At 43.3% G+C, this 12,008-nt stretch overlaps 1 protein-coding gene across 19 annotated transcripts in view; it reads right to left on the minus strand.

The window, feature by feature from the left end:
* The window catches only part of RBFOX2 (RNA binding fox-1 homolog 2), a 172,099-nt gene that overhangs the window by 46,697 nt on the left and 113,394 nt on the right, over nucleotides 1–12,008 (minus strand). For all 19 annotated transcript variants that reach the window (XM_042051165.1, XM_042051174.1, XM_042051169.1 and 16 more), the window contains one exon: nucleotides 3,808–3,954. In XM_042051165.1, coding sequence (XP_041907099.1) covers nucleotides 3,808–3,954 — 147 coding nt within the window. The remainder of the gene's footprint in view (nucleotides 1–3,807; nucleotides 3,955–12,008) is intronic.

The following is a 12,008-nucleotide window of genomic DNA, read 5'->3' on the forward strand; positions in this document are numbered from 1 at the left end:
GCTGCTGAATACTTTATGGCTTCCATTAATACTTCCCTTTTAAAGATACCTTTCTGGGCAGTTATCCTGACAATTGTTTAAACTCCAAGAAACAGACTCTTCTAAAGCTCCTTACAGTACTGCCTGATGCCATATTCTGTTTGCACAAAGCAAATATGGACAAATAACAATCACTGGTACCTAGGCAACGGTGGGATTTCAGGTCAGCTATTAACTCTTCTTTATCTGCAAGAACAAGGTCAACTATTGATTTATTCCACAGTGGGTGCAGAACTGTGTGCATTAAAAAATCACCTACTCCTTCTAGAAGCTTTCTGGAAGTCTTTTCATCGGCCTCATGAAATGTCAAGTAAATATTACCTGTTTTAAGCAAGCCATATTTCTTGCCTCTCTGTAAGATGCATATACATAAGGAAATGTTTGGTTCATTCCTGAGGATATCTCAAGGACCTTTTAGAAACACATTATAGCTGAGAGATGGTTGGAACCCAAATAATTTGAATTTGCTAAGAAATCCTTATGTTTGCAGCTCTGCCAAATGGTGCAGGTTTAGAAAGTATTATGTAATATGCATTTAATCACACGTGGGACAACATGTCTCTAGTCCACCTCTACTCAAGTCTGGACAAAAGCATTAGGTATTTTCTGTGCCCCAGGACTGGGCTGACCTCTCGCATGCTGTTCCATCCTTGAGGGGACTTCTTTACTCCCTCCCTACCATCACATTTATTTCTTCCTCCACGGCTTTACTGTCTACCCAATTCCTCTCTTTGTACAGTAGCTTGGGAAAATCACTCCAGGCAAGGATTTTGAGTCTCTCAGATATGACGTTGAGGAGATGTGACCTGACACACGGAAGGGAGAGGGAGAAGATGGGGGTTACAGGCTAGTCACAGCTGAAGACTCAGACAACCATGAGCCCCCTTTAGGAGAAAGGGTAGGTTTCAGTGAGTCACCCAAAGGAAAGCATCTGGATCCTGAAAAAGAAATAGGAGCAAGTAGGATTCAGAGAGCATGCTCTCCTGCTCGAGGCTATGAGCATGCTGAGAGAAGCAGCACTGAAAGAAAAAGGAAGACGTGCAAGAATCATTCATTATTTCCTTGTCAAAATAGCAAGATCTCTATTACAGGAAAGTGGCACATGGGGTGTTTTGTGTCCCAGAAGATGAATACTCTTCTGGCAGGCATGGCTCTCAGCAACCACAGGGCCCGGTGAACTACCAAAAGGTTTTACAAGGAATATACCATTTACCCAGTTAAAATCACATCACTGTGCTGGAACTTGAGATGATGTTTAGAGAAAAAATAAACACCAGACGAACACCAGAAACCAATTCATATAGCATTATTCCCCATCCCTCCTATGCACGAAAAGAGCACCATTTAGGCCAAAAAAAGGACAGGAAATCTTAAGGCAAGTAATCAGGCTGCATTTTTTACAAGTCACTTCTTAGTTCATTTAAATTGCCTGGGTGTCCCAATCTGCTAAGCATAGGCAAGAGTCACCAGGACAGGAATGTCCTTGTCATTTCCATCTCATCCGTGTCTCCCACACCAGGAGCACATGGCAGAAAAGCTTCAAGGCAAACGAGTGTGGAAAGGACTAGTTCCACCAGCACCAGTCCCAGGAGAAAGGACAGCAATGGGGAACAATTTATGTAAGTGATGCAGCTCCCAGGAGAGGGGAGCAGCCATAGCACAGAGCAGGACATGATAAATACAGATTGTAGCAGGTGGTCCAAGAACTGGCTGTGATTTCAGCAACCACTTGTCCAAACCGGACGGAACTGCCTACTGCACAGCCCTGCAACAGCAAAAAGCAAGCTAAAAAAACCACAAAAGCAGAGCAGAAGATTCAGCAATCACAGATTGCCAGGAGATGAGTTTAATTCTGAAAACATTCCCACAGACATCAAGAGTATAACAATAATCTAAGGTATGAACAACACGGAAGCAAACCCAGGTCTCTTGCAACAGAATCACAGATCCATAGTTTTGGCTGGGAATTAACTCCAGAGGTCATTTAGTGCATCCCCTGCTCACAGCAGGTCTAATGAGATCTTTTTGGCTAGGCTGTGTCCAGTCAAGTCAGATACCTTCAAGGATGGAGGTTCCACAACCCATCTGGGCAATGTGTTCCACTATTTAAGCATCCTCACAATAAAACTAAAATTTTCCTGATATCTGATTGATAAATCAGAAAGGTCCTGCATAGAGACCTAGACAAATTAGAGGGCTGGACAATGACCAACCCTATGAAGTTTAACAAAGACAAGCGCCAGATTCTGCACCTGGGACAGGGCAACCCTGGATGTATGGACGGATTGGAGAATGAGGTGCTGGAAAGCAGTGCTGCAGAGAGAGACCTGGGGGTCCTGGTTGATAGGAAGTTGAGAATGATGGAAGGCCTGAAATTCACTCTTGTTGAGTATATTAACATTTCCCTCAGCCTGTGTCTCCAGCCCTTCTCCAGACCTATTCAGGTCCTTCTGAATAGCAGCCTTGCCTTTCTGCGTTTTGACCACTGTTTTGTTCCTTTTGTACTGTCCAAGCTACAGACAGATAAGCCCGGTTCTTCTCTCATTTACAGCATTGACGTCCATGAATTAGACACATTTACAATACTGCAACACTACTCTGCATGCGAGAGTGTGTCTTTGCGCATGCATACACACCCACACAGATGGCTCAGGAGATGCAACAACTGAAACAGGAATTTGAAGAAGCAGCTGGCTGTAAGTGAGGACCAAGGTATACACTCCAAGCCTAAGCTGACAAGAGCTTTGGGCTTTCCTGACTTGGATTCTTTGGACTGCACCTTAAAAAGGCAGCAGCCGTTAACTTCATAAATAAGAAACATTTCTGAAGACTTTAAAACATGCCATCAACCAAGGATCATATCATAATTATACCGACAAGTCAAATATTCCTGATGATGATAATGATATGATGACAACATATAGATAACTTCACCTGAAGGTTAGGTCATGACGCATCTAGCTTTTTATCTGTGTTCACATGGAATGAGTCACCACATGTACTCATATAAACAAACTCTTCCTCAAAGAGCTTATAAATCAAGAATCATGAATAGCATCCAAGGATTAGGGAAGACAAACTATCTGCTCAAAAGAAACAGAAGGTGTATCATACACTATGTAGAATACCATCTGACTTGCACTAGCTTTTCCACATGCAATTGCTGGTTGGCAAATTGCAGCCATTCTTCATCACAGAAATGGATCACGAGGAAAGAAGTACTTCAACCTGTTTCTATGCAACTGAAAAACAGTGCTTTGCAAGGGATATATTAAGTCAGTGTTTAATCCTGGCCTTTACTCAGAAATAAGGTGAAGTTTCATTTTGGTTTGCTTTTTTCCCCAAACCAACTGTTAGATTATACTGAACACTGTTGCTCAGAGAAGTTGTGGGTTGCCCCAAACAGTTGTGCATGCCCCATCTGTGGAGGTGTTCATGGCCAGGCTGAATGGAGCTCTAAGAACACCTAGTGAAAGGTGTATCAGCCCATGGCAGAGGTGTTCGAACTGGATGATTTTTAAGGTCCCTTCAAACCCAAACCATTTTATTATTCTATGAATATCTCAGTAGGAAGAACACTGTTATCGTTCTCATGTGCTCACCAGCTGAGTTAAATGCTACCAATTGTCCTAATCCTGCAAATATATTACAGTGTGCTGACTAAACTGAGGGGGAAGTGCTTTTCATTCACACAAACACACAAGCACCAGGTGTCCCACCTGTGGAGAAGGAGAATCTGCCATGCCTGAAAAGGTGCTCGTAACTTACCCCAAACATCTGCCGCAGGTCGGGATCTCGAAAGCGGAAGGGAATGTTAGACACATGAAGTCGTTTTGGAGTGGATTTGCTCTCAGTATTCTCACTGCTCTGTGTCTGTGATTGCTGTCCATCTGTCTGTGCCCCTCCTTCTGTCTGCTGAAATCAGAAAAGACAAAAGTGTGCACATGAGTAGAAATCACACAAGTTCCTTTCACATGCCTTGTCTACCCCTTCTTAGGCATTAGCACTGCACTTGCAATTGAGCTATCTAGCACGTGACAATTATTTTGATAAAGCCAGTAGCACTTAACAATTGATTTGTTGTTCTTCCCCTCCCTTTCCATGAGTAAACAGTAATGAGATCTCAGCCTCCCTCCCCTCCTATCACCTTTCAGCTTAGTAGATTTGTCTTTGGTTTTCTTAAATTGCTTCTCCCTTTTAGGCCGTTCTTCCTCACTTCAGCTGCCACCATATGAAAGCTCTAATGAAGAGGCGGATCTTTCATATCCTGGAGCTGGGAGGTAGTACCGCCACTCTAATCTCATGTGGCAGGATGTTCATGCAATCATCAAAATCCCACAGCTGAAGTGGCAGCTCTTCACTGGGCCAATACCAGAAGTGCATCCCCAGGCAAAACGGCATCTGCTCTGTCAAGCTCCCTTCAGAGAAACATTACCCCAAAAGAAGATCTATAATTAAATGGTAAAATCCATATAGGAACAGCTTACAGATGTCTCTGATTAACTTTTTGCATACATTTAAGTGAGCCCAGGAACAGGAAACAGTCATCACCACTGCAAGATTTATAAAAACTCCAAGTGCTGCTTTTTGCTACCAATTCCACAACTAAGAAATGGAATTTGTTCCACTGTTCCCAAGCGCTGACTGGGATGGCAAAGAAAGGTCAAGGGGTACACCATGGGTATTTGTTCACAGAAAAGCATAAGAAGCAAGCAGAGGAATAAGGGAGATCTGTGTGCCAGAGGAGAGACCAAATGCCTGCTCAGAGATTACTGGCAGGAGAAAAGTAAGGAATAGAACCTCACCCGCTTGTGTGGGCTTAGAGTGAAAAGCGCTAAAATCTGAGCACAGGACTAAATACAAAGGCAAGGGCCCTTTGCAAAATGGCTTGATGAGAAAATGGCATTTTGTGAAATTTAGTCAGAAAAATGACCTCAGAACCTCAGAGCCACAGAACAAAGCAGACTACAATTTGGTCGGTTTTATTGCTCTTGTCCCTTTCCAGTGCATTCACTGACAGGCCAAGGTATTCAAAGAGCACCCACCCACTCACTCTGTCTCCTGCTGCTTGCCTCAGACTCCTAGGAGGCAAGCTTTGACTACCTGTGTGATGCACTTTTAAGTGTCATTTCAGCTCTTTAGATGCCAACCTGATTCCCTCCTTAACCCATCAAGTAAAAAGAAGTCCTACAATAAGGCAAGGACTGTAATTGCCAGTGTCAGTCTTTTTAAGGTACTTTCAAGAAAACATGAGGGCCTTAAAGATATAAGAGTAGGGGTGAGGTTTTTTTGCTGGTTTGGGTCCTTTTTTCCTCATTTTAAATATGCAATTTGTGTTCCAAGGATGAAAGAAATCTGAGGGGACTTGCCCACACCAATTCCCCAACGACTGACTGGACTTGCTAGACTGCTCTGCACATCATTCCACATACAACACTTCACAAATATTTGGAAACATCTCTTCACAGATAAACTAAATTGGCAACACTATCTTCTGCCCAGAAATACCACTTACAGATATGACCTTGAATTTGCACACTGGTTACAAAGCAAGTGTATATACAAAGACAAGAGTGAGCAAACAGTAAGTAAGCACTGGGGTCTTGCCATGCTGAGCAGAGAAGTGGCAGCTTTCCATTTCATTTCAGTAGAGCTGCGCATGCAGCACAAACCGTGTTTGATCTGGTTAATATAGATTAAGCTATGAGAGGAACAGTGACAATACTGCCCTGTCGAGTATGTCTACTTCCCATAGCTGCGGAATTCTCAGGAGAAGCCTAGTAGAATGAAACATTTTTATTTTCTAAGACTCATCCACCCTCCCAAAAATCAAACTTTTGAGAACAACTTCAGAAACTTCCTTTTGATCTTATCCAAAAGCTGTCCCCCACATGTTCCCCCTCTTCTCCTTCCCTCACCTCTATGACAAAAAGGCTCTCCAAACTTACAGAGAGTACACCCTAGGGGAAGAATCAATGCAGCTGGCTTGCAATTAAATCACACCATGCTACTTAGTGGTTTTATTTTTATGACTCCATCAGTCCTCTGCTCCTCAGGGCAAATCTGTCCAAGAAGGACAAAACACAGGAGTAGCTTATCTATCACCATAGATACAACACCTGCAAGTGAGTACTCCAAAGTAACTCCCAAAAATCACCAATACTCCTGCTAAAAGGGACAGCTACATTAAAATATAGGTTGCACAGGACTGGATCTGCTGTTTCCCCAGTGGAGGAAGCCAGGATGTTGTTTGCACTCCTCTCCCATCCACTTGCTCACAGGCAGAGGGCAGAACTCCTTTCTTACCAAGGGCGCAATGTATCATGTGCAGTGGCCTGCTCAAAAGCACTCACAGCTGTTCCTGCATATGGCAGAGAGCTGGAGCCACACAAGAGTCATTCTGCAGCACGTGAGATGTGTACAGTAAGACAAATGCTTCAAAGAGAAGAAATGATAGAATGAAAAAGGGATCTTGGTCCACTCTTACCTTTCTAACGACACTGAGAGACTCCAAATGCTTTTCATGCTTTCACACAGCCCGTTTTTTCAGTAGTAGTTTAACATTAAATACCTTCTTCTGCATGCTGTAGCTCCTTCATCTCTATCATCCATGGCCCTAAGGTAAGATTTGAACTTTCCACCACTGTAACATTAGCTCAATACATTTGTCCACTGCCACACATTTAGCTACAACATAAATGAAAAAACCAGTCTCTTCAGATCTTGGGTTTTTTTTTTTTCCCTTTCATAGTTATTCCTTGGCTTAATTCATTAGGAAGGAGATGAAAAGAAGGGCCTGAAGCCTGTTCTCAGGCAGAACATAACAGAGACTGGCAGCAGTGCTACCCTGGCCAAGTCAGATGATGAAAGCCTTCATTTCACCAAGTGCCCACTCCCCACCTGGACTCCTTCGCCACAAGGTGTTCAAGCTTGTTCTGGCCTTGTGTCAGCACTTCCCAGTGAAGAAAGAGACTTCTCCCTTAACTACACAATCAGCTCAGAAGGGCACTAATACACATTCCCTATGTCTCAATGCCTGTCATCAGGCAACACAGACATGCTGCAGCAAAGGTCTCACATTTAGGAACAGTACTGCACTCACTGCACCTCCTCAGCACAGCCTGTGTAATATATACTGATGCAGGTGATAATGCCATTCATGCCTGCACACACGAGCTTAGAGCTCTGCTCAAGGTCACTGAGAAACACATCAGAACTCAGGACAGCAAAGCATGTGCTTCACTTTTAACTCCTTGCTGCCTGTGCCCACAGGTCAGCTCCTCTCTAACACCTGCCAGCAGCAGGAAAACCCTAAGCAAGAAGAGGCAGCTGCAAAGAGAAGCACAGATTATACTCGTGCACATACACACATGTAAAAGGGGAGGATGCCTGGCAACACAAGGATGTTCCGACAGGTTTGGGGGCAGCTCTACAACCACCTTCCCACCTCTTAACAGGTCTCCTCTATCCTAATGCAGGTGATGAACAATCTGTTGCTGAAGATTTCCCCTCAGCAGCAGGGAGGCAGGGGCTCCAGCACCACCTCAGCTCCAAGCAGATCTCCATCTGAATGGCTAGACAGAGGGATGCCTCCACGGTGAGCCAGACAAGCACTGGTACAAGGGACCAGCACAGAGATTATTAATACCCAGCACATTCTGTTTCCATCTCCCACTTGCTTCTAGGACTGGAACCACTTCAGATCGAAGTTACAGACAAACAAAAAACAACCCCCCATTCTCTCCCCCCCAGGAAGCAAGTGGTCCAAAATGTTGTGAATCATAATGAGGAGGTTAAGAGCCATAAATCACTGCAAAGAAAATATTTACAAAACACAAACTGTAACTAATAACTATATTTAAAAGGGGATTTGGGTGGCTTATAAAATCTAGCAGACAGACTGTGCTCACTCCACTGCTCCTAGATCAGTCTTGAATCCAAAAAAAGCCAAAACCAAACACCCAAGTTTGTTTGGATCAAGAGCTTGAAGAACTGTGGCGACAAGGACAAAAGGCTACGACTGGGAGACAGCAATCTTCCCACCATAAAGCAGAGTACAGACAATGTGGAAAAATCTCTGCAACTTCTAGTGAAGAATCTGTGTCAAAACAACCAGTCACCCACCAATGAACAGATACCCACTGAGCAGGTTTGGTGGAAAAACAAGTGAAGAATTAGGCCCTAGACACAAAATCCACCTTGTGCCTCACCATACTCTGCTAAAGTAGGACTGAGGTCCTACACATCCCAGAGCAAATGGCATGGGAACTTCAGCTGCTTCAACACTTGTTCAGCAGACACAAGACCTTAGGGCTAATTATCACCTTTCAACAGCAGTAAATGTAATTTTACAACTATATCCATGTACTTGGTTTTTCAGAGATGCCAGCAGTGTTATATTAAAAAAAAAAAAAAAAAAATTGGGGGCTCCTTACAGGCACAATTAACTATTATCCAAAATATTCTGTATGCTAAAAAAACAGACGAAAAAATTCTAAGGACATACCAATTCACTTCTACGAGGCTTTTCACTATTTTCCACACAGTCAGGTGAATTTAGTGTATATTTTTTATGATATATATTTTTTGTTAGTTACCTATTTTCAGAAGCTTAAGTCATTTTATTCAATTTCCTCATTAAAGACATACCTCACAGAACACAAACCTAACATAGGAAAGCACATAAGAAGCATTGTTACCTATCCTGCACAACTCCTCTGACGTGTCCAGTTACATGTTCAATCCAAAGATGGATATTTCTAACAGGATTCTTTAGTGCTTTTTTCTTTTTCTTTTCCTTTTCAATGAAGTGGTGAAATAGAGCCCCTTGAAAGGTCTGCTCTGCTGGTCACATTGTCAGACCTTTCCAGCCCATTCTTCACAAAACAGGGATGCCCTGACAAGGTGAAGGAGACAGCAAGATCTCCCAAGCTCGTGGTCACTCCCAGACTGCTCCATTGACAGTGGCAGAAGAACAGCCACACAGTGACAGATTTAAGATCCATCCAGCCCATTATCTTCTTTCTAACAGCAGCCAAATCTGTGGCATCTGTTGGAAGGATGTAAGAACAAGGCAAATGCTCAGTGACTTTTCTCCAGCAAACTAAGATAGCTGATGTCTCAACTTGCAAAGGATCCTGTGGACAAGAGCTGCAACGCTAATTTCTTCATTATATGGGAAAAATTAGTAGTAAACCCTGCTTTTTTTCCATACATGGCACCCAATTATTTCCCATGTGCATCCTAGTAAGTGAAAATGGGAAAGCTCCATATTTTAGTTGCCTTACCATTCAATATTCTATGTACTTGTCATATGGCTTCATTCGTGACAGCTCTTTCCCTAAGTGAAGATTTCATTTCTTCTCATAAAGAACCTGCTACATCCCTTTCATCATCACTTTTATCCTTCCCTGTACTTCTGCTAGATCTGCTATAACCTTCGAGAGATACACAGAAGTACCACAGCTATATACGCTAACGTAATGATGTTTGCTGATTTATTTCCCATTTCTCATTTTTAAATCTGCCTCACTAGACACAAGTCTGCAAGTGCTGACAATCTGCCTCATAATCAAAGCAAACTCCTGATGTTAAATGTCAGGGTTTGCAACCTCAAGACAGCAATTTCTAAGCTGAGGTGGCCAAACAATCAGCAGCAAACTACTTATTTGAAGCTAGTTCTTCCTCATGTCTACCTGCTCAGCAGTATCAGAAAATAACTGAGGATATTCATTAAACATATTCTTCACCTGAAATACCTCACATGAGCAATTGCTTTAATTACTAAAGGGATGAAAAGTAATTACAGAGGAAAATTCTGCAAATTCAGTTCTGGGCAAGAAATACCCAAGGGGAAGTCATCATTTTAACACCATCCATGTGTTGCAAAAGTCAGTTGAGGAATCCTTGGTGCTGTTGGCTCTCTTCCTTCTAAGCCCTTGCTAGATGTACAGGGCACAGCCAGATGACCAAGCACCTTCCCTGTCTTGCTTCTGAACATGACACATATGGGCCCTCCACCACAAACGTGTCTCCTTTGAGAATTTGAAAGTCAATATCCCTTTGTGGTACAGCAGATGAGTTAAATACGTTTCAGTACAGCACATCAAGAAGCCAAGACACGATGCTCTGTAATTAAATAATGCTTTATACTGGTTCATGACAACGTAACACCAAGGCGGCAGCACCTGCCATTTTCATGCGAAGTAATTTACATAAACTTATTCCTCTACTTCTATACCTCCAGCTGCATTCCATAATTTATACAGACATACAAATTCTTCCCTCTGACATTAACAAGAGAAACAAGTTGAATAATCAGCTTGCAGTATTAAGTGCATTGCATTTACTATCAAGCAAGCCTTTTTAGTTCAGCAGATGATTAATCTTCCCTCTGTGGGTAGAGTACCAGGAGATGCAGAGAGCTGACAATTGCTCTCGGCTTCTGGCCATGCTCTCCACACGCTTACCTTGCAACAACAGCATTTGCTGGATCCCTCCAAGAGCTCTCTAATTCATTAACCCAGCAAAAGAATTGGACAGCTTTCTGCCAGGTCAGTGAATTAAAGTGGCTCACGTAAGGAATGCCAGAGACAGTAAAATAGGAGTGGGAGTTTGCGCTTGGAGCCAGATCTCTCCTTTCTGACAGCAGTGAATCTCTTAGATCAGCTCAGCTGCCAGAGGTACTGCAGCCTAATTAGCATCTCCCCTTGCAGCTAACTGTGCTGGGTGTTTCTATTAGGGATAAGAGCACTAAGGTAAACTAAGAAGGGGAAAGGGGGAAGAAACTAGGCAACCCAGCACCATAAGTGAAATGCTGAGTGTCAACTGTTTAAGAGAAGGGCTGCAACAGGCAGACCAAGTAGGCCAAATATGGTCCTGTACCTCAGCCTGTTTTTAATCCAGGTCTTTCAGCTGTGCTTTGGGACAGTATCAAGATAAAGGACAGATGCTTGGACATGCAGACAGAGAGGTCTTCTTGCCACATGCCAGGCAAGAAACAAAGCCCCACAGATGAGACTTGATCCTAAAATAGAGATTCCAAAAGATGAAGCTGTTTGTATTACACCACCTACTGTGCCAATTTCTTTTCCATGCCCCAGTCCTGAGACCTCTGAATGCTTTCCACTACATTCAGACCTCCATAACTGAGCTCGTCCTTAGCTGGTGACACCAACCAGTTATTCCCCTTTGTTCAGGGTTTTAGACTGCGTAGGAAGGCATGGACTTTGACTCTCAAAGTTTATTTTACATAAGTTCACTGCTGATCTTTGACCTCAGGCTCCCAGAGCACTGTCTATTAACTCAGACACCACCACTAATCTCAAGTCATTCCAGCTCACTTGCCCACCAGAGCTAGCCAAGTTTCTATGAAAAGGTGCTCCTACCCTGTGCATTAAGGACCCTGTTACAGACCACATTACATTGCTGTGTAACATCTTACCAACAAGATCAAGCCCCCTTTCCATGAGGGATCTTTAAGCCACCCCATGTCCTTTTGCAATTTTCCTAAAGGCTATCAGCCTGAAAAGCAGGAAAGCCCCGCCATCTGACCACACCTTTTGCTATCTCCCTCTGTCCTGCCAACAGAACCAATCACAGGCCTTGTTCTTAAAAGCAAGCAGGGAACTTTGTCCGAATGAAGGAATTTCTGAATCATCCCATAGGAGCACAGGCTTCAAATCAGCAGCTAAAAAATCCACTGGCTGTTGAGTCTGGGGTATCGCCTTCACACACGTGATAGCAGCTGTGCTTGTCAGTAGCAGTAATGGGAGGGATGGCTCATACCTCACCCTGATGACTTTTTGCTCTGTTAAAGTTAGCACTGCTGTTTGAGCAAGATGATAAAATGGTTAAAGGAGAAGATGCCTTAAAGCGTAACACTCTAGTCCACATGGACTGAACATGTGTGTCAAGTAATAGCCAGCACATGAGATGGACAAGATGCTTGACATTAGCTGTAGATGTTT

This window comes from Corvus kubaryi, unplaced genomic scaffold, assembly GCF_017639235.1.
Source record: "Corvus kubaryi isolate FWS band 111438036 unplaced genomic scaffold, C.kubaryi_AGA036_p1.0 74, whole genome shotgun sequence".
NCBI classification, from domain to species: domain Eukaryota; kingdom Metazoa; phylum Chordata; class Aves; order Passeriformes; family Corvidae; genus Corvus; species Corvus kubaryi.